Source organism: Scyliorhinus canicula, chromosome 1 (assembly GCF_902713615.1).
Source record: "Scyliorhinus canicula chromosome 1, sScyCan1.1, whole genome shotgun sequence".
Classification (NCBI taxonomy): Eukaryota; Metazoa; Chordata; class Chondrichthyes; order Carcharhiniformes; family Scyliorhinidae; genus Scyliorhinus; species Scyliorhinus canicula.
Window position 1 is genome coordinate 13,293,732 of NC_052146.1, and position 17,979 is coordinate 13,311,710.

A 17,979-nucleotide genomic window follows, 5' to 3' on the forward strand; every position below is an offset into this window, starting at 1 on the left:
TGAGTCCAACTTCTCATTTTTGATAAAGGTCCACGCCTCGTCCGGCGTATCAAAATAGTGGTGACGGTCCTGATATGTGACCCACAGTCGCGCGGGCTGCAACAGCCCAAACTGCACCCCCTTTCCGTGGAGAACCGCCTTGGCCTGATTGAATCCTGCCCTCCTCTTGGCCAGCTCTGCACTCCAGTCCTGGTAAATGTGAATTTCAGCATTCTCCCACCTGCTGCTCCGCTCCTTCTTCGCCCATCTCAAGACGCACTCCCTGTCGGTGTAACCTGACCACCACAGCTCTCGGCGGCTCATTCGCCCTCGGTCTCCTCGCCAGGACTCTGTGCGGCCCATCCAGCTCCAAGGGCCTCAGGAAGGCTCCCGCGCCCATCAGCGTGCTCAGCATTGTGGCCACATAAGCCCCAGCATCCTACCCCTCCGCACCTTCAGGGAGACCCAGAATCCGCAAATTCTTCCTTCTCGACCTGTTCTCCAGATCCTCAAATTTCTCCTGCCACATTTTATGGGGCGCCTCGTGCGCCTCCACCTTCACTGCCAGGCCCAGGATCTCGTCCGCGTTATCAGAGGCCTTCTGCTGCACCTCTTTAATCGCTGTCCCCTGCATCCTCTGGGTCTCTCCCAGCCTTTCTATCGATGCCTTCATAGGGGCCAACATCTCTGCCTTCAATTCTGCAAAGCAGCTTCTCAGAAACTCTTGCTGCTCCCGCGACCACTGAGCCCACGCTGCATGGTCCCCGCCCGCCGCCATCTTGCTTTTTCGCACCCGTTCTCCTCTCTTCTCGAATGCCCGTTTTTTAACCGCGCCGCTCCTGGTCCACTCCATATAGTGCTGGGGGGACCTTACTGCCGTCTTCCCACACCGGGAATCGTCAACCAAGTGCCGCTGGGCTCCTCAAAAAGGCCCAAAAGTCTGTTTTCGGCGGGAGCTGCCGAACGTGCGACCTACCCAGGCATAGCTGCAACCGGAAATCCGCAGCTACGCTTCTCCCTGGCCCACCGTAGAATTTTCTCTTTCTCCACAAATTTATGGAGTCTCACGATCACCGCCCGCGGCGGCTCCCCAGCTCTAGGCTTTTGCCTCAGAGGCCTATGCGCTCAGTCCACTTAAGGTGCCTTATCTAGCACCCCTTCTGCCATCAGTCCCGCCAGCATCCTCGAGGCTTCACACCTTTCACGCCTTCAGGCAGGCCCACTATTTGCAGGTTCTGTCTTCTCGAGGCATTCTCCTGCTCCTCAACCTTTGCTATCAGCGTTTTACAAAGGTCTCCGAGGGTCCCCACCTCCGCCTCCAGAGCCACCACATGATCGCTGTGCAGCCAAACCTCAAACTGTTTTCTGCCGGGTCCGGTAATCAGAAGACATACCATTCCAGGGGTAAACTATTCCTCTAACTGGGCAGCACGGTGGCACAGTGGCTAGCACTGCTGCCTACATCGCTGAGGACCCGGGTTCAAATCCTGGCCCTGGGTCACTGTCCGTGTGGAGTTTGCACGTTCTCCCCGTGTCTCAGCACCCCCACAACCCAAAGATGTGCAGGACAGATGGATTGGCTCCGCTACTTTGCCCCTTAATTGGAAAAGTAATTGGGTACTCTAAATTTAAAAAAAACGAAGTGATTTGTTTGTGTCATAATAAACAAAAAGGCGATAGAATGCAAAAGCTGTATTGATATATAAATAATCCAAAGCTATAGGGTGGCACGGTAGTACAGTGGTTCACAGCGCCAGGGACCCGGGTTCGATTCCTGGCTTGGGTCACTGTGCAGAGTCTGCACGTTCTCCCCGTGTCTGTGTGGGTTTCCTCCGGGTGCTCCGATTTTCCTCCCGTGTGTCCCGAAAGACGTGCTTGACAGGTGAATTGAGTATTCGGAATTCTCCCTCAGTGTACCGGAACAGGTGCCGGACTCTGACGACTAGGGGCTTTTCACGGTAACTTCATTGCAGTGTTTATGTCAGCCTACTTGTGACACTAATAAATTAAACAATTATCGTAGGATTAATATGTTGTTAAAAAGCTTGTGGCAGAATATGGGGTGTGAATTGGAAAAGAAATAAAACCATGAAAATCGTGACTTTGTACTCGAGATTTACACATCACGTTCAGTAATTTCACTTATCTTAGTGCCTCATTAGGTAGTTTCCCAGTTTATTTTCATAGAATTTACAGTGCAGAAGGAGGCCATTCGGCCCATCGAGTCTGCACCGGCTCTTGGAAAGAGCACCCTACACAAGCCCACACCTCCACCCTATCCCCATAAACCCAGTAACCCCACCCAACCCTGGGCAATTTTTGTCACTAAGGGCAATTTATCATGGCCAATGCACCTAACCTGCACATCTTTGGACTGTGGGAGGAAATCGGAGCACCCGGAGGAAACCCACACAGACAGGGGGAGAACGTGCAGACTCCGCACAGACAGTGACTCAGCAGGGAATTGAACCTGGGACCCTGGAGCTGTGATGCTAACCACTGTGCTACCGTGCCATCCCCTTGATGGAATAATTATAACTGATGACGCATCTTATACATGCATCATAAACATATAGAATCTTACAGTACAGAAAGAGACTTTTTATTTCTTTCATTGAGTCTATGCTGGGTCTTTGACAGACCCATCCGGCCCTGAAAAAAAGTTTATTTTTTTCCCCTCCAGTATTTATCCAATCCCTTCAGAAAGATCCTGGGTGGGATTCTTTGGTCCCCCAACTGCCTGTTTCCCGGTGACGCCGCTGATCGTTGGTGACGGGACTCTCTACTCCCGCCGCTTGTCAATGGGATTTCCCATTGCACCCACCCCACGCCGTTGGGAAACCTGCAGGCGGGGTTGTGCTGCCGGTGGGAGCAGCCACAGCTGGGGAATTCCAGCCACTATTGCAGTTGCCTCCACCACTCTTCCTGCCAGTGCATTTCGGCATGCTGCATGAAAAATGTCACCTCACCTCCCAGATTTTTGTTTCAGATTTGAGAAAAATGCAGGGATATCTTGGACATGAGATTGTTCGGTATTTTTTGTTGTTGCTTGATGCTCCTCGTTGAGACAGGTGAACTTGAATTAGTGTTTTTTGTTTCTTGCAGGTAGAGAAGTTATTATGTATGTCTCCCGTGGATTTTCATGGCATTTTTCAGCTGGATGAACGGCGCAGAGATGCAGTAATTGCTCTGGGAGTTTTTCTGACGGAGTCAAATCTGCAGGTAAGAAATTTTTGTACCGTAAGTAAGAGGGCGGCACGGTGGCGCAGTGCTTAGCACTACTGCCTACGGCACCGAGGACCCGGGTTCGATCTCGGCCCTGGGTCACTGCCCGTGTAGCGTTTGCACATTCTCCCCGTGTCTGCGTGGGTGTCACCCCCACAAACCAAAGAAGTGCAGGCTAGGTGGATTGGCCTCACTACATGGCCCCTTAATTGGAAAAAAAATTGGGTACTTTAAATTTATATTTTAAAAAAAGTAAGGATCTTGGTTGGCTGGAATCTCCTCGAGTTTGTATGTTGATATCTGGGATGATGTGTGCTGAAGGAGTTGCAGCAGTTTGTAGGATTGATTTGACCAAAGTCTTGAATATGTCTTTTTCCCAGAATTTGTTTCATTATTGTTGTCTCTTGTCTTGGCTTCGCTACCTGAAAAGCCCTTGAGACATGGCACCTCCTGCCACTGTTGAACTGGCGCTTACTTCTGTCAATCAACAAGGAATTAAAAAATATATATTTTTCTAATGCGTTCTGTAGAAGTGTCTGTGTTATTTTTTAAAAATAAATCTAAGCACCCAATTAATTTTTTCCAATAAAGGGGCAATTTAGCGAGGCCAATCCATCTACCCTGCACGTCTTTTTGGGTTGTGTGGCGAAACCCATGCAAACACGCAAAGAATGTGCAAACTCCACAAGGACAGTGACCCAGAGCCGGGATCGAGACTGGGTCCTCGGCGGCGCGAGGCAGCAGTGCTAACCACTGTGCCGCCGTACTTCCCACGTGCCTCTGTTATGCACAAGCTGGGTTCCTCCCAGAAAAACATTCCAAAAGAAATTTAAAAGTAGTTGAGAAGTGACCCATTGATGAATAGAACAAGTTGATGGAATACACCATAGGGGCAAGAATTGGACAGGCTTTGTGATGGCTGACACAGGAAAACTGAATGCAATACTGAAAACTGCTTCAGAAAGGTTGACGTAGCAGTTTCGTAATGGTAAATACTAACTGGAACAAGTGACCACACCGTCAGTAAGAACAGAAAGTTGTGTGCTGAGCAATGCTCAATCTTGTATTTGAGTGTGTGCCATTTTTTTTGTGAACCTTGCGACTGTCACATTATAATATTTTTGCTTGTACAAGCCATTTTTGTATCTGATCCTTTCAGATTAATTTTGTACAATGGCAGCAGGGTATGCATGATATATGTTGCCAGTCGTACTTTATTGACTTGGCTAACCCCCTGGAACTATAGGCAATTCTCTGATGCACCCTGACCCTCTATTGTTTTTGTCTGAAGCTGAAGTTTTTCATCCCTCATGCATATTGCACGATCTCAAACGACACTCAGCTCATCCCTTGGCTCCCAAGCTAATTGAGTCTAGAATTCCAACTTTGATCCTGCTGGAGAGAGAAAAGAAATGCCAAAATTGTACATCTTTTTCAGGAAGTCTTTGGCACGTGTACACTTTTTGGCTGGACACTTTTCCATGAACTGCCAGCTATTTTGTTGCCTGTAAGTTATATTTCCACATTAGAACCGTACAACGCAGAAAGAAGCCAATTGACCCAACTATATCTTTGTTGGAACAAAGTAAAAGTCATCTGCTCCCACTTTATTGCCATGTGTCTTCCTTTGATATAAATATTGACCCAGTTTTCTCCTTGGAAGGTGCAACACTGACTGCCTCAGCCCCTCTGGGAAACCATTCCACATCCCAGCAACCGTCTGCATAAACAAATGTTCACTGATGTTTTTCCTCACTCTGTTAGTGACCATTTCCATGTTGTAACCTCATGTAACCTGACTCCAAAACTAACAGCCTTTTTCCTTCCATCAAAACCTTTCAAAAAGAAAAAGACTATTCGGTGTTTACTCTTCGCCTTCTCTGACTCAGTGGAAATCGCCTCATTGCTGCAATTCTCCTCATAACTATTGTTTCTCACCCCTGGCATCATTCAGTTGAATCCTTCCGTGGCTTTAATGCCCTTTCAATAACGGGGTGCCAAAAACTGTTGGGCCACACCCGTCAATGTGTTCCTCATGAGTGCTTAGTTGCATTATACTCCCAAAATATGATCTCACCTGTGCCCATATTAAATTGCCTCCCCATTTCACTGAGCCAGTCTTAACGGGTGGCACACGGCGGCACAGTGGTTAGCACTACTACCTCACAGCTCCAAGGTCGCGGGTTCAATTCCGGCCTCGGTTGACTGTCTGTGTGGAGTTTGCACTTTCTCCCCGTGTCTGCGTGAGTTTCCTCCGGGTTCCTTTCACAGTCCAAAGATGTGCAGGTTAGGTGGATTGGCCATGATAAATTATGTGTCCAAAAGGTTGGTGGGGTTACTCAGTTACGGGAATAGGGTGGAGGCGTGGGCTTAAGTAGGATGCTCTTTCCAAGGGCCAGTGCAGACCTGATGGGCTAAATGGCCTCCTTCTGCACTGTAGATTCTATGACTCTTTCACTGTTGCTTTTAGGCCTTGCTAGATATTCAGCTTTGGTACTGTCAACTCATAAACTGATTGGATTTAGACAAATGTAACCAATTTGTTAATTTTTCATAGCATAAAGAAACAGTGGTCCCTTACCTGCTCCGGCTTCTTAAGGGATTACCCAAAGTCCAATGGATTGAAGACAGCTCAGGGAAAAAAAGTCGAGGTAATGTCATCTCATTTGTGTTCTCTGTTCTTCTTGATTTGCTTCCTGCAGATGGAGATGCAGTTGAAGCATATGCTTAAATGTCTGTTTCCGTGGCTAGTTTTGTCTGAAAGGGGTTGCTAGTTATCAGGCGAGGCTGTAGGTTGAATGGCACCACCCACGTCAAGCATTGTTGACCAGGATACACTGCCATCCTTACTGCCAGCCATAGGTGTTGTGGAAGGATTTACAGGCGGATTGATATAAACTTGTTTTGCCATGTTATGAATGCACCTTCAATGGCTATCACGTCCCAGAGTAGGACTTGAAGCTGGAAATTCTGGTTCAGACGCAGGGATGCTACCCACTGTGCCACAAGACCATGTGTTGTCTGTTGCAATTGACAAAATTCAGTGACACCTTCCATGTTTTACTTATTATGTATTGTCAGTCCTGCCCTGAATTTGTATTCACAGCGATCTTGAAGTAGGGCTAACTCACCTTCCTCTTTTCAATTGTTTGCTCAATGGTATTGTTGAAATGTTGTAGGTAATGAGGTGAAGATTTCAGAATGGTTCTAAATATTGGCAATACTTCAAATTAAGTACAAATTAACCTGCATGGAGCTGTACATGACTGTATCAAGCTGCATCAAGACTTTAGTCAAAATAGGGTTAGCGAGGGCAGTACGGTGGCGCAGTGGTTAGCACTATTGCCTCGTGGCACCGAGGTCCCAGGTTCAATCCTGGCCCTGGGTCACTGTCCATGTGGAGTTTGCACATTCTCTCCGCGTTTGCGTGGGTTTCGCCCCCACAACCCAAAGATGTGCAGGGTAGGTGGATTGAACACGCTAAATTGCCATAATTGGAAAAAATGAATTGGGTACTCTAAAATTATTTTGAAAAAAATATAGGGTTAATGATCATGAGAAATTGAGCCATGGTGTGTGCATGTAATTGGATACCCAATCTAAGGTCATAGAGTTTTTGTGTTTGTATTTCCATTCATTATAAATAACTCCTACACAATGGAAAATGCTTCTCTAAATTTGTAATTGTATCTTCTCCACCTACAGTGAAGGTGCTGCAGTGCTTATGGGTTTCCCCTGACTATCTTGGTCACTGGTATCAGCCCACAAATTACAGGGCTTATTGAATTGTCTTTCACAATTTGCCATGCGAGCGCGTGAACGTGTTCTCCGGGCTGATACTCGTAACCATAGGGTTACCAAATCCTTCTGGAATGTATGATGAAAACGGTTGAGAAAATGCGTGTGCAGGTGCCAGATATTTAAAAATGCTGTAATGTTCTTGTCTGCACACTTTCCACGGATGTAGATATTCTCGTTGATGTTAAAAACAGACAGACGGAAAATCTGCCTGGTGGTGCTCCGCTTCAATGGAAGAACAGCACTGGCCCTGGTGTTGCTCTGTGAGGCCTACAGAGTTGCTGGTGGCTATGCTTGAGGTTTCAGTCCTATTCTCGGGGGTGTGGAACCCTGTGGCACTTGCTGTTCCACTGGAAATAGGCGGCCCTGGCTGGTGAAAGCTGTGTGCTGGTGTTGTAATGGAATGGAGGTTGCAGAAGATGTGGCGAGATACAGGGTGGAGTTTCAGCCAGCTCAATAATGGGTATCAAGTGCAAGAGGCGAATCCTTTGCTTTAACAAGCTGGTGTTTGTTGTTACTTGTATAAATCAAGTTGCGGATGGGGAACTCATTGAACGATGACTTGAGCATTAAACAAAACGAAGGAGATTGTCATCGACTTTAGGAGGCATAGAGGAGACGATGCCCCTGTCTACATCAATGGGAACGAAGTAGAAAAGGTCGAGAGCTTCAAGTTTTTAGGTATACACATCACCAGCAGCCTGTCCTGGTCCCCCCAGGCCGACACTATAGTTAAGAAAGCCCACCAACGACTCTACTTTCTCAGAAGACTAAGGAAATTTGGCATGTCAGCTACGACCCTCACCAACTTCTACAGATGCACCATAGAAAGCATTCTTTCTGGTTGTATCACAGCTTGGTATGGAGCCTGCTCTGCCCAAGACCGCAGGAAATTACAAAAGGTCGTGAATGTAGCCCAGTCCATCACGCAAACCAGCTTCCCATCCATTAACTCAGTCTACAATTCCCGCTGCCTCAGAAAGGCAGCCAGCATAATTAAGGACCCCACGCACCCCGGACATACTCTCTTCCACCTTCTTCCGTCAGGAAAAAGATACCAAAGTTTGAGGTCACGTACCAACCGACTCAAGAACAGCTTCTTCCCTGCTGCCATCAGACTATTGAATGGACCCACCTCGTATTAAGTTGATCTTTTCTCTACACCTTGCGATAACTAACATTATATTTTGCAGTCTCTCCTTCCTTCCCTATGTACGGTATGCATTTTTTGTACAGCATGCAAGAAACAATACTTTTCACTGTATACTAATGCATGTGACAATAATAAATCAAATCAAATTAAAGACACTTATTGACACTGGTGGCTTGTCGAATTAAAAGTTAGATATTTGTAGTGTCTCGTTGCGAACAAAATTTTTTTTTTAACCAATTAACGGACAATTTAGCATGGCCAAATCCCCCTACTCTGCACATCTTTGGGTTATGCAAACTCCACACGGGCTGTGACCCGGGGCCGGGATCAAACCCGGCCCCTCTTGTCATGAGGCAGCAATGCTAACCACTGTGCCACCGTGCTGCTGATACTTTGTGAATAAATCTAAAGCTGACTAAAGCTTGACTTCTGGTCTCCACCTTCATACACTGGCAAAAAGAAGCTAAACATTGCTCCTTAACCCTTTAATTCCTGTCGAATGCTTCTGATTTCTGCATTTTGCTGGTGCATTTCATACTAGGTTGTGCGAAATGTTGGATTGTGGACATTTGGCATTTTAAGGGTTGAAAGCCTGGGTTAGTGTGTTTGACTGCAGTGGTCATGTTTTTTAAAATAATCTTGTTTTGTAAGACCAGAAAGCTTTTGGAAACCAGAGATGAAATCGATCAGAGTAAAAAGCTAATGCACTGTTTTATGATTGGGGGGAGTCAATGGGGAGTTGACGTGTTTTCAGCCTGAGGGAGTTCATAGATCATGGAATTTATGGTGCAGAAAGAGGCCATTCGGCCCATCGTGTTTACATTGGCCCTTGAAAGAGTTGATGTGTTTTCAGCATTGGGAGTTAATGTTGTAGTTGCGTGGAGCTAAGGTGTTCAGATATTTTGAGAAAGCTTCTGATTTGTGTTCGGCTCTGGCTACCCTTTTGACCAGTGTTCTTCAAAGCCGGGGGCGCGACCCATGGGTGGGTCGCGGGAGGGTCGTGGAGCCTTTGTCAGCGGCGCTCCCGATCGCGCAAATCCCCGCAGAGCAGCCGGCTGTTAATAACGCTGCTGCAAGGGGCCGTGAACATGTTTTTAAAAAAAAAGTCGGCCGCATTGCGCATGCACGCCGATCATCATGCACGCATGCGCAGTAAGGCTGCTATTTTTTTTAAACGGTTGCAACTTTTTGGTTTGCAAGTTCTGTAGTGGTTTTTATTCATTTATTTTATTCATTTTATTTTTTTTACAAGTTCAGGGTGGGTTTTATTCATTTTTTCCCCATTTATTTTACTCATTTTCTTTTCTTTTTTTTTACAAGTTCGGGGTGGGGGTTTATTTGATAAAATTTGCAGGAAAAATATGCAGAACTTTGGACAGATGAGACTCCATGCTTTGCAACACCGGAACACTTCACCTTCATCCAACAGGTTCCATTAGAGGAGCGTGTACGAGGGCCAAAGGGACCTAAAACCATTTCCTCCATTTTTGTCAGCAGCAAACATGGTGAGAGAAGATGGTGGGTCGCGCAGGTCGGCTGGCGTGGGTCGCGAAGGTCGGCCAGTTGGGTCCCGAAGGTTGGCGGGTTGGCAAAAATGGGTCCCCGGAAAAAAAGTTTGAGAACACTGCTTTAGACCACAAGTCAAGTCTTTTGCTCTCACAATAAGATAGTTAAAAAAGATTAATAGTATTTAAAGCAGTACATACTTGTCTGAGGACCAAAAAAGGAGCTGAAACAAACAAGTTGAAACCGCTTTTTGAAGACATCCAGCCAGAGTCTGCAGGGGTTCTAACAGGAGCCAAATATATTCTATAAAGCAAGTATTACTCTGTGTCATTGGGATTGAGCTGTTTTTTTTTCTTTTCCTTGTTGTTTAATTGGGAATAGAGATAGTAATTAAGGGTATTATTGTGTTTACTGTATTTAGTATTAGTTAAGTTATTTGTGAGATATTTCCGGGCTTGATGTTAAAGAGTTTAATATTGTGTTAATAATCAATGTTTTGTTTCAAAATACCAAATCCTTATTTCTTCGCGTAATCACTCCTGGGGCAAAATATTTCTGTTGGGGGTCTGGTCTGGGATCGAAGTAGTCTAAATACATTTATGAGCATCTGCGGTTACTTGTGCATGGGTAGTTCTGCTTCCATTGCATTGTCAACCTGGCTCAGTGAAGCTTCTGAGGCAGATGGTTAAGGGCCTGAATCCAATTTATGAGCTGTGGATGGGGTCAAATGTCATACATACATACAGATCAGGAGGAGTAGACTACTCGGCCCTTCGAGACTGCAACGCCATTCAGTAAGATCATGGCTGACCTGGTTGTAACCTCAACTCCACATTCCTGCTGACCTCCGACAACCTGCCACGCCCTTGTTGTTCAAGAATCTATCTAGCTCTGCCTTAAAAATATTTGCTTCCACTGGGCCTGATAGGATATCGGAGGTCGGCAGGAATGTGGGGTTGAGGTTACAACTGCTTCCACTGCCTTTTGAGCACAGTAAGAAGTCTTACAACACCAGGTTAAAGTCCAACAGGTTTGATTCAAACCGTGCTCCGAAAGCTCGTGTTTGAATCAAACCTGTTGGACTTTAACCTGGTGTTGTAAGACTTCTTACTGTGCTGACCCCAGTCCAACGCCGGCATCTCCACATCATGACTGCCTTTTGAGGGAGAGAGTTGCAAAATGTCACTACCCTCGCAGAGAAAAGATTTCTCATCATCCTTGACTTTGTGGGCAGCCACTTGTATTTAAACAGTGACCCCTAGTTCTTTTTTTTTTAAACGTATGTTATTCAAACTTGTATCAAAGTAGGTTTCAGCAAACATATACCTTGGGAAACATTCTTCCCAACGATCCACTATGCAGTTTGTACAGATTCTTCCTCCTCCCCCCCTCGCGCGATGAACAGCTCCTCAAACACTATCACAAACATCCCCCACCTTTTCTCAAACTCCTCTGCTGAGCCCCTTAGCTCATATACTTCTCTAACCGCAGGAAGTCATACAGGTGACCCAACCATGCTGCTACACCGGTGGCGATGCCGACAGCCATTCCAGCAAAATTGCATCGCCGTGCAATCGGAGAGGCGAAGGCCACGACATCGGCCTTCCTCCTCTCCATGAGCTCCAGCTTCTCTGAAACCCCAAATATCGCCACCAAAGGGTCCGGGTCCACTCCCTCCTCCACTATCCTGGCTAAGCCGCGAACACTCCCGTCCAGAATCTTCCCAATTTTTCACAACCCCAAAACATGTGTGCATGATTCGCTGGCCCCCGCCCACACCTCTCACATCTGCTACCCCCTGAAAGAACCCACTCATTCTCGCCCGAGTCGTATGCACTCTGTGCACCACCTTAAACTGTATCAGGTTCATCCTTGCACAAGAGGAGGTCCAGTTTACCCTTCGCAGTGCCTAACTCCATACTCCCTAATAGATCTCCATTCCCAAATCTGCTTCCTATTTTTCCTTGATCTTCACCACCCGCTTGCCTCCCTGCTCCCCCAGCCACTTATATATATCCCCAATTCTTCCCTCTCCTACATCTGGAAACAGCAGTTGCTCCAGAAGGGTGTATCCCAGCAATCTAGGGAACACATTCCAGATTGGGTTATGGAAAGTCCCTAACCTGTAGATACTGAACTCACGAGCCCTCGACAACTCTACCCTCTCCCTTAGCTCCTCCAGACTGGCGAACCCTTCCGCCAAATACAAATCCCTCACATTGACCAGCCCCACTTCCCTCCACCTCCTGTATTTACTATCCATCTCCCCCGGCTCAAACCCATGATTCTCACACAGCATGTTTAGCACTGACATCCCTTCCACCCTAAAATGCCTCCTCAGCTGATTCCATATCTTCACCGTGGACTGCACCACTGGGCTCCCTGAATGCCTATTCGGAGCAATCGGCAATGCTGCTGTCACCATAGTCCTCAAACTAGACCCCTTACAAGATTCCTCCTCCATCCTAACCCACTCTACCCCTTCTGCTGCCCACCACCACCGCAGCTTGTCCACATTCGCCGCCCAATAATAATGAAGCAAGTTTGGCAACGCCAACCCCTGCTGCTGCCTCTGCCTCTGGAGCAGGGTCCTCCCCACCCTCGGCACCTTCCCCGCCCATACAAAGTCAGAGATGATTGTGCCCACTTTCCGAAAAAAGGCCTTTGGTATAAAGACCGGGAGAGCCTGAAAGATAAACAAGAACCCCGGTAGAGTATTCATTTTCACCACTTGGATCCTCCCCGCCAATGTTAAGTGCAGTGTATCTCACCTCTTAAGATCTTTCCTGACCTCCTCCACCAGCTTCGTTAAGGTCTACTTATGGAGCCCCGTGCATTCCCTCGCTACCTGAATCCCCAAGTACCTAAACCTATCCCTTGCTGCCGTAAATGGCATCCCCCCTAAATTAGCCCGCTGTGCCAGCTCACTCACCAGGAATACCTCGCTTTTCCCTACATTTAACTAGTATCCCGAGAATCCTTCAAAGCTCCCCAATAGGCCCATAATCCTTCCCATACTCTCCAACGGATCCGAAACATAATCGGCATAGAGTGACACCTGATGCTCCCTCATTATCCCCTGCCACTCTGCTGACCCCCTGAGAGCCATCGCCAATGGCTCTATGGCCAGCGCAATTAGCAGCGGCGACAGCGGGCACCCCTGCCTCGTACCCCTGTGTAAGTCAAAGCTTCGCGAGCTCATATCATTCGTCCTCACCCTCGCACTTGGCGCCACATACAGCAACCGCACCCATGCCACAAATCCCGGCCCAAACCCAAACCTTCCCAAAACTTCGAACAAGTAGCGCCACTACCCGATCAAATGCTTTCTCCGTGTCCATGGACACCACCACCTCCGATATCAGAGCCCCTGACGGATTCATCACCACATTCAACAGTCGCCTTATATTACTCGCGAGCTGCCTGCCCTTCACGAAGCCTGTTTGATCTTCTGCAACCATCCCCGGGACACAATGCTCCATCTTCCCCGCCAACAACTTAGCCAAAACTTTCACATCTGTTTTCAATAGTGATATGGGTCTCTAAGACCCACATTCCACCGGATCCTTCCATTTTTTTGGAATTAGTGTGATTACTGCCTGCTTCATCGTCTCCGGTAACTCCCCCTTCTCCAGTGCTTCATTAAACGCCCCCAACAGATGTGCCAGGTCCGCCGCAAATTCCTTACAAAATCCTGCCAGGTACCCATCCGGCCCAGGGGCCTTCCCTGACTTCATACCCCTGATACTATCCAGCACCTCCCTCAGCCCCAGGGACTCCTCCAACACCTGCTTCTTTGTTTCCTCCACCTGGGGAAATTCCAGCTCGTCCAGAAACCACCCCATGACCCCCTCCTCTCCTCCTGGGTCTGCCTCAAAGTCCCTGGTCCCTCTCTAAATGCCTCATTTATCTTCCCTGGCTCTGACACCACGTCCCCAGCCCCAGTCCGGATCTTCAATATTTCCCTGGACGCAGCCTGCCTCAGCAGCTGGTGCGCCAGCATCCTGCTCGCCTTCTCCCCATAAGTGACCCCTAGTTCTGTATCCAACTGTTTCTTGAAACCATACAATGTATTGGACTCAACTGCTCCCTGTGGTAATGAATTCCACAGGCTCACCACTCTCTGGGTGTCTGCGTGGGTTTCCTCCACGTGCTCCGGTTTCCTCCCTCAGGTCCCGTACAGAACACACACGTAACTTCCCAACTTTTGTATTCAATTCCCCTCGCCATAAATGGTAACATTCCATTAGCTTTCCTAATGACTTGCTGTACCTGCATATTAACCTTTTGCTGTTTTGAAGAGCGCTTCACTTTGCACCACTCCCCGTGCTCCCTGTAACCCTGCAATTTCTTTCCCCATTAGGTATTTTTCCCATTCTCTTTTGAAGGCTATTAGTGAATTTGCATCTACCACCCTATCAGGCAGTGCATTCTAAACCCTAACCATTCGTTCTGTGAAAAGGTTTCCTCGTCACCTCCTGCCCGTCACCTTAAACCTTGCCCTCTGGCTATCGGCACTTCAGCCATTGGAATCAGTTTTTATTTGCTCTTTCGTGATTTTAACCAGTTCTATCAAATCTCTCAACCATTTGTGCTCATAGTAGAACACCCCCAGCTTCTGCTGTCTAACTGGAACCGTTTGAGTAAGTTTTTCTGGACCGTGTCCAAAGCTTTCATGTCCTTATTATAAAGTGCCGTGCCCAGAATTATGAACAATTCTCGCACTGGAGCTGAACTATTTTTATAGTTTTGAGCAGAATTTCCTGACTTTTACATCCACTGAGATGATTTTTTTCCCCCTCAGTCCCGTAGGCAGGCTTGGAGGCTGAGCAGGACAGGAAAACAAGTTCAGGATAGCTCCCTAAGATATTTCCGCTGGGATGGATGGGAGGTGTACCATTCCACAGAGGCGGGCAGCATGTGGCTCGCCTTCTCCCCATACTCGTATTGCACCCCTCTTGCCCTACGCAGTTGCCCTACTGCCCTCCCCGTTGTCAGCCTGCCAAATTGCCCCTTCAACTTTTTCCTCCTCGCCAATCCCGCCACGGTGGGCACCCTCGAATATTCCCTGTCCACCTCCACTATCTCGCTCACTAGACGGTCATGTTCTGCTCTCCCTTCCTTATTCGCATGAACCGTAAATGAGATAATTTCTCCATGGACCACTGCCTTCAGTGCTTCCCAAAAAATGCCCTCTGACACCTCCCCATTCTGACTGAACTCCACATAATCCCTAATCGTCAACTGCATCTTATCACAAAAACCTCCATCCGCAAACAACCCCGAGTGAAACCATTCCACAGAGGCGGGCAGCTTATTCCGTTTTGTTGAGACCCCATTTGGGATTGATTTCTGCAGCCGTTCCATCGTTTTGGTGTTGGAAGGGCACCCCCCCACATTGTTTGCGGAGACTGCCAACTCAATGCTTCCATCCTCCAAGTAGCAGGCTGGTGGACCCTTGGAGGCAAATGCTTTACCTCTCAAAGAGGGGGGGCTGCAACCGTGGCCGGAACTGACTCAGCGGAAGGTGGGGGTTTCCCCCTCCATTCACCCTGATTGACCCACCTTTCTACATCCCAGCTGTTCTGTTACTGATGAGCGGACCAGTACGGGAGCCTGTGTTCCCCGATTTGCACCACCAGCAGCCACCTCTCCCAGTGGGGCTGCTGAGACTCCAGGGCTGCTAGTCACTGATCGGCTGGCAGCATTGAGAGCTGAGCTTGGAGGCAGTCGATTAGGAGGCACCCTTCCTGGCGGTTTGACGTTGGCCTCGCTGCTGACAGGCATGAGCCCCGTCGGGACCCCTATTTGATCCCAACATTGGGGTCCCAAAGTCCACAGGATAATTCTACTTCAAAGCCCATTTATGTATGTTTTTGTAAAAGCTTTACTATAGTCCTGACATAAAGCTCACAGTAATGCTTTATTAGATCTGTCCTCAACTGGATTAGTAATTTGCTACAAATGACAGAGGAATTGTGCATTTCTCTTGTTTTATATTGCTCAATTTTACTCTTCCCCGCTGGAGAAATGGACAGCTTAATTGGTGTTTATTTCTGGACTGTCATACAGTGGAGGGATTCTGCAACTTAGCTACGACTGAATAACTTGATACTTTGTAATTCTCAGGTATTAACTGCATCTATCATCCCTAATTACGAGAGAGAGCTCTTATTCTGAAGTAGTTACTTTGTACATATGAGAGAGGCGATGGACCCCACTAACATTCACTAATTTTCTTTTTGTGCTGTATGATCCATTTTAAAGCATTTATTTTGTTAGTCGGGATGCTTGGATTGAACCCTCTCTGACTAAAATAAACTTTAGTCACTTGTAAACATTTCAGCAGTAGGCCTCGATGTGAGCAAGAGGAGCAGAGATATCAGTGAATTGTAGCTACAGCCTCGGGAGGAAATAAAGAGCAAAAGAAGTTGTATTCCTACAAATTGGAAAATATGATTGAGTGATCCTTCTTGGATCAGCACTTTTGGACTGAATGTCTAACACCATCCAGCTTACAAACATCTGGGAAACGTGAATCATAGAATCCCGACAGTGCAGGGGAAAGTCGTTTGGCCCATCGAGCCTGCACCGCCCCTCTGAAAGTGCACCCGACCCAGGCACACAACCATGCCCTATCCCCGTAACCCCACCCAACCTTTGGGGCACTAAGGGCAATTTAGCATGGCCAATCCACCTAACTTGCACATCTTTGGATTGTGGGAGTAAACTGGAGCACCCAGAGGATATACTTGTAAACCTATTTTGCAGTCCATCAGCAAACTAATGTTAATCATAGAATAAAATAACAGAATCCCGACAGTGCAGAAGGAGGCCTTATGGCCCCTTGGGTCCGCACCGACCCTCCGAACGAGGAGCCTACCAAGGCTCACACCCCTGCCCTAACCTCGTAACCATACTTAACCGGCAACATACTTAAGGGCTGTTTAGCACAGGGCTAAATCGCTGGCTTTGAAAGCAGACCAAGCAGGCCAGCAGCATGGTTCAATTCCCGTAACAGCCTCCCCGAACAGGCGCCGGAATGTGGCGACTAGGGGCTTTTCACAGTAACTTAATTTGAAGCCTACTCGTGACAATAAGTGATTTTCATTTTTCATTTCATCTGTGGACTGTGGAAGGAAACCCACGCAGACATGGGGAGAAAGGTCAAACTCCACACTGACAGTCACCTGAGGCCAGAACTGAACCCGGGTCGCTGGTGCTGTGAAGCAACAGTGCTAACCATCCTGCCACTGTGCCGCCTGTAGTAAATTGTAGCAAAGCAACATTGTAAGTAACAATGGAGTACCATACATGTAATCTTCAGTGCAATGCCATGATCTATGCATTTGGTAGTTATTTTGCACAGGAAACCTTTATGATTTTCATGGTTGAGCTGTATTAGACTTCACAGGAGGGGAAGAATGATATTTTTAACCTGGACACGTGTGGAGCATAAATACCAGCATGGGTTTGTTGGTCCAAGTGGCCTGTTTATGTGCTGTAAATATGTGATTTATATTGGAAGTGAAGGTGTTCTCGTGTTACTATTTCAGATTTCACTTTGTATGTGCTGAATGTCACAGAATTTTTGGGCTCGATTGTGTTACTGTTATGAAGCTAGAAACCAGCATGAACTGTGCTTCTGTAACTTGTAACAGCACGGCACTGATTGAACTAAAGTTCACCGTTGGCCGTTGTAACCCCGGTGAAGGATTTTTCACATTGTTCCCGTCTGGAGTAGCAGTGCCTCAGATTGACGGCTTCGGAATAGAAAGTTGCTGAAGACACAGCTTGGATGTTGCAGTTAGGTTGACTGTGTGGACAGAGGTGTGCAAGAGTACTTGCAATTTGTTAATTTTTCTATCTTGCAGGAAAGCTTCCAGTTGCCGAAAACTTCAGCTTCTGTTTGGTGACTCTACTTTTCGATGTAGCCCAAAGGGAACCTACGTTAAGGGTACAGGTGAGGCTCCTGTAATACTCCTCTGATAACTTGGATGGAAATGTCTAAAACATTGGTAATCGGCAGTCAATTAGATTGTGTGATTGTACGCATTTTGCAAGAGTTCCAATTTGAAACTGATAGTCATTACTGTTTTTTTTTTAATTTAGAGTACCCAATTCATTTTTTTCAATTAAGGGGCAATTTAGCGTGACCAATTCACCTACCGTGCACATCTTTGGGTTGTGGGGGCAAGACCCACGCAAACACGGGGAGAATGTGCAAACTCCACACAGACGGTGACCCAGAGCCGGGATCGAACCTGGGATCTCGGTGCCGTGAGGCAGTAGGGCGAATCCACTACGCCACCGTGATG

General features: G+C 47.3%; 1 protein-coding gene across 1 annotated transcript in view; it reads left to right on the forward strand.

Moving 5' to 3' along the window:
* Positions 1-3,088: 3,088 nt before the first annotated feature.
* pi4kaa (phosphatidylinositol 4-kinase, catalytic, alpha a) overlaps positions 3,089-17,979 on the forward strand; it is a 217,636-nt gene continuing 202,745 nt past the window's right edge. Inside the window, exons 1-3 of the mRNA XM_038811028.1 lie at positions 3,089-3,201; positions 5,762-5,855; positions 17,536-17,624. Coding sequence (XP_038666956.1) covers positions 3,103-3,201; positions 5,762-5,855; positions 17,536-17,624 — 282 coding nt within the window. The 5' untranslated portion in view covers positions 3,089-3,102. The remainder of the gene's footprint in view (positions 3,202-5,761; positions 5,856-17,535; positions 17,625-17,979) is intronic.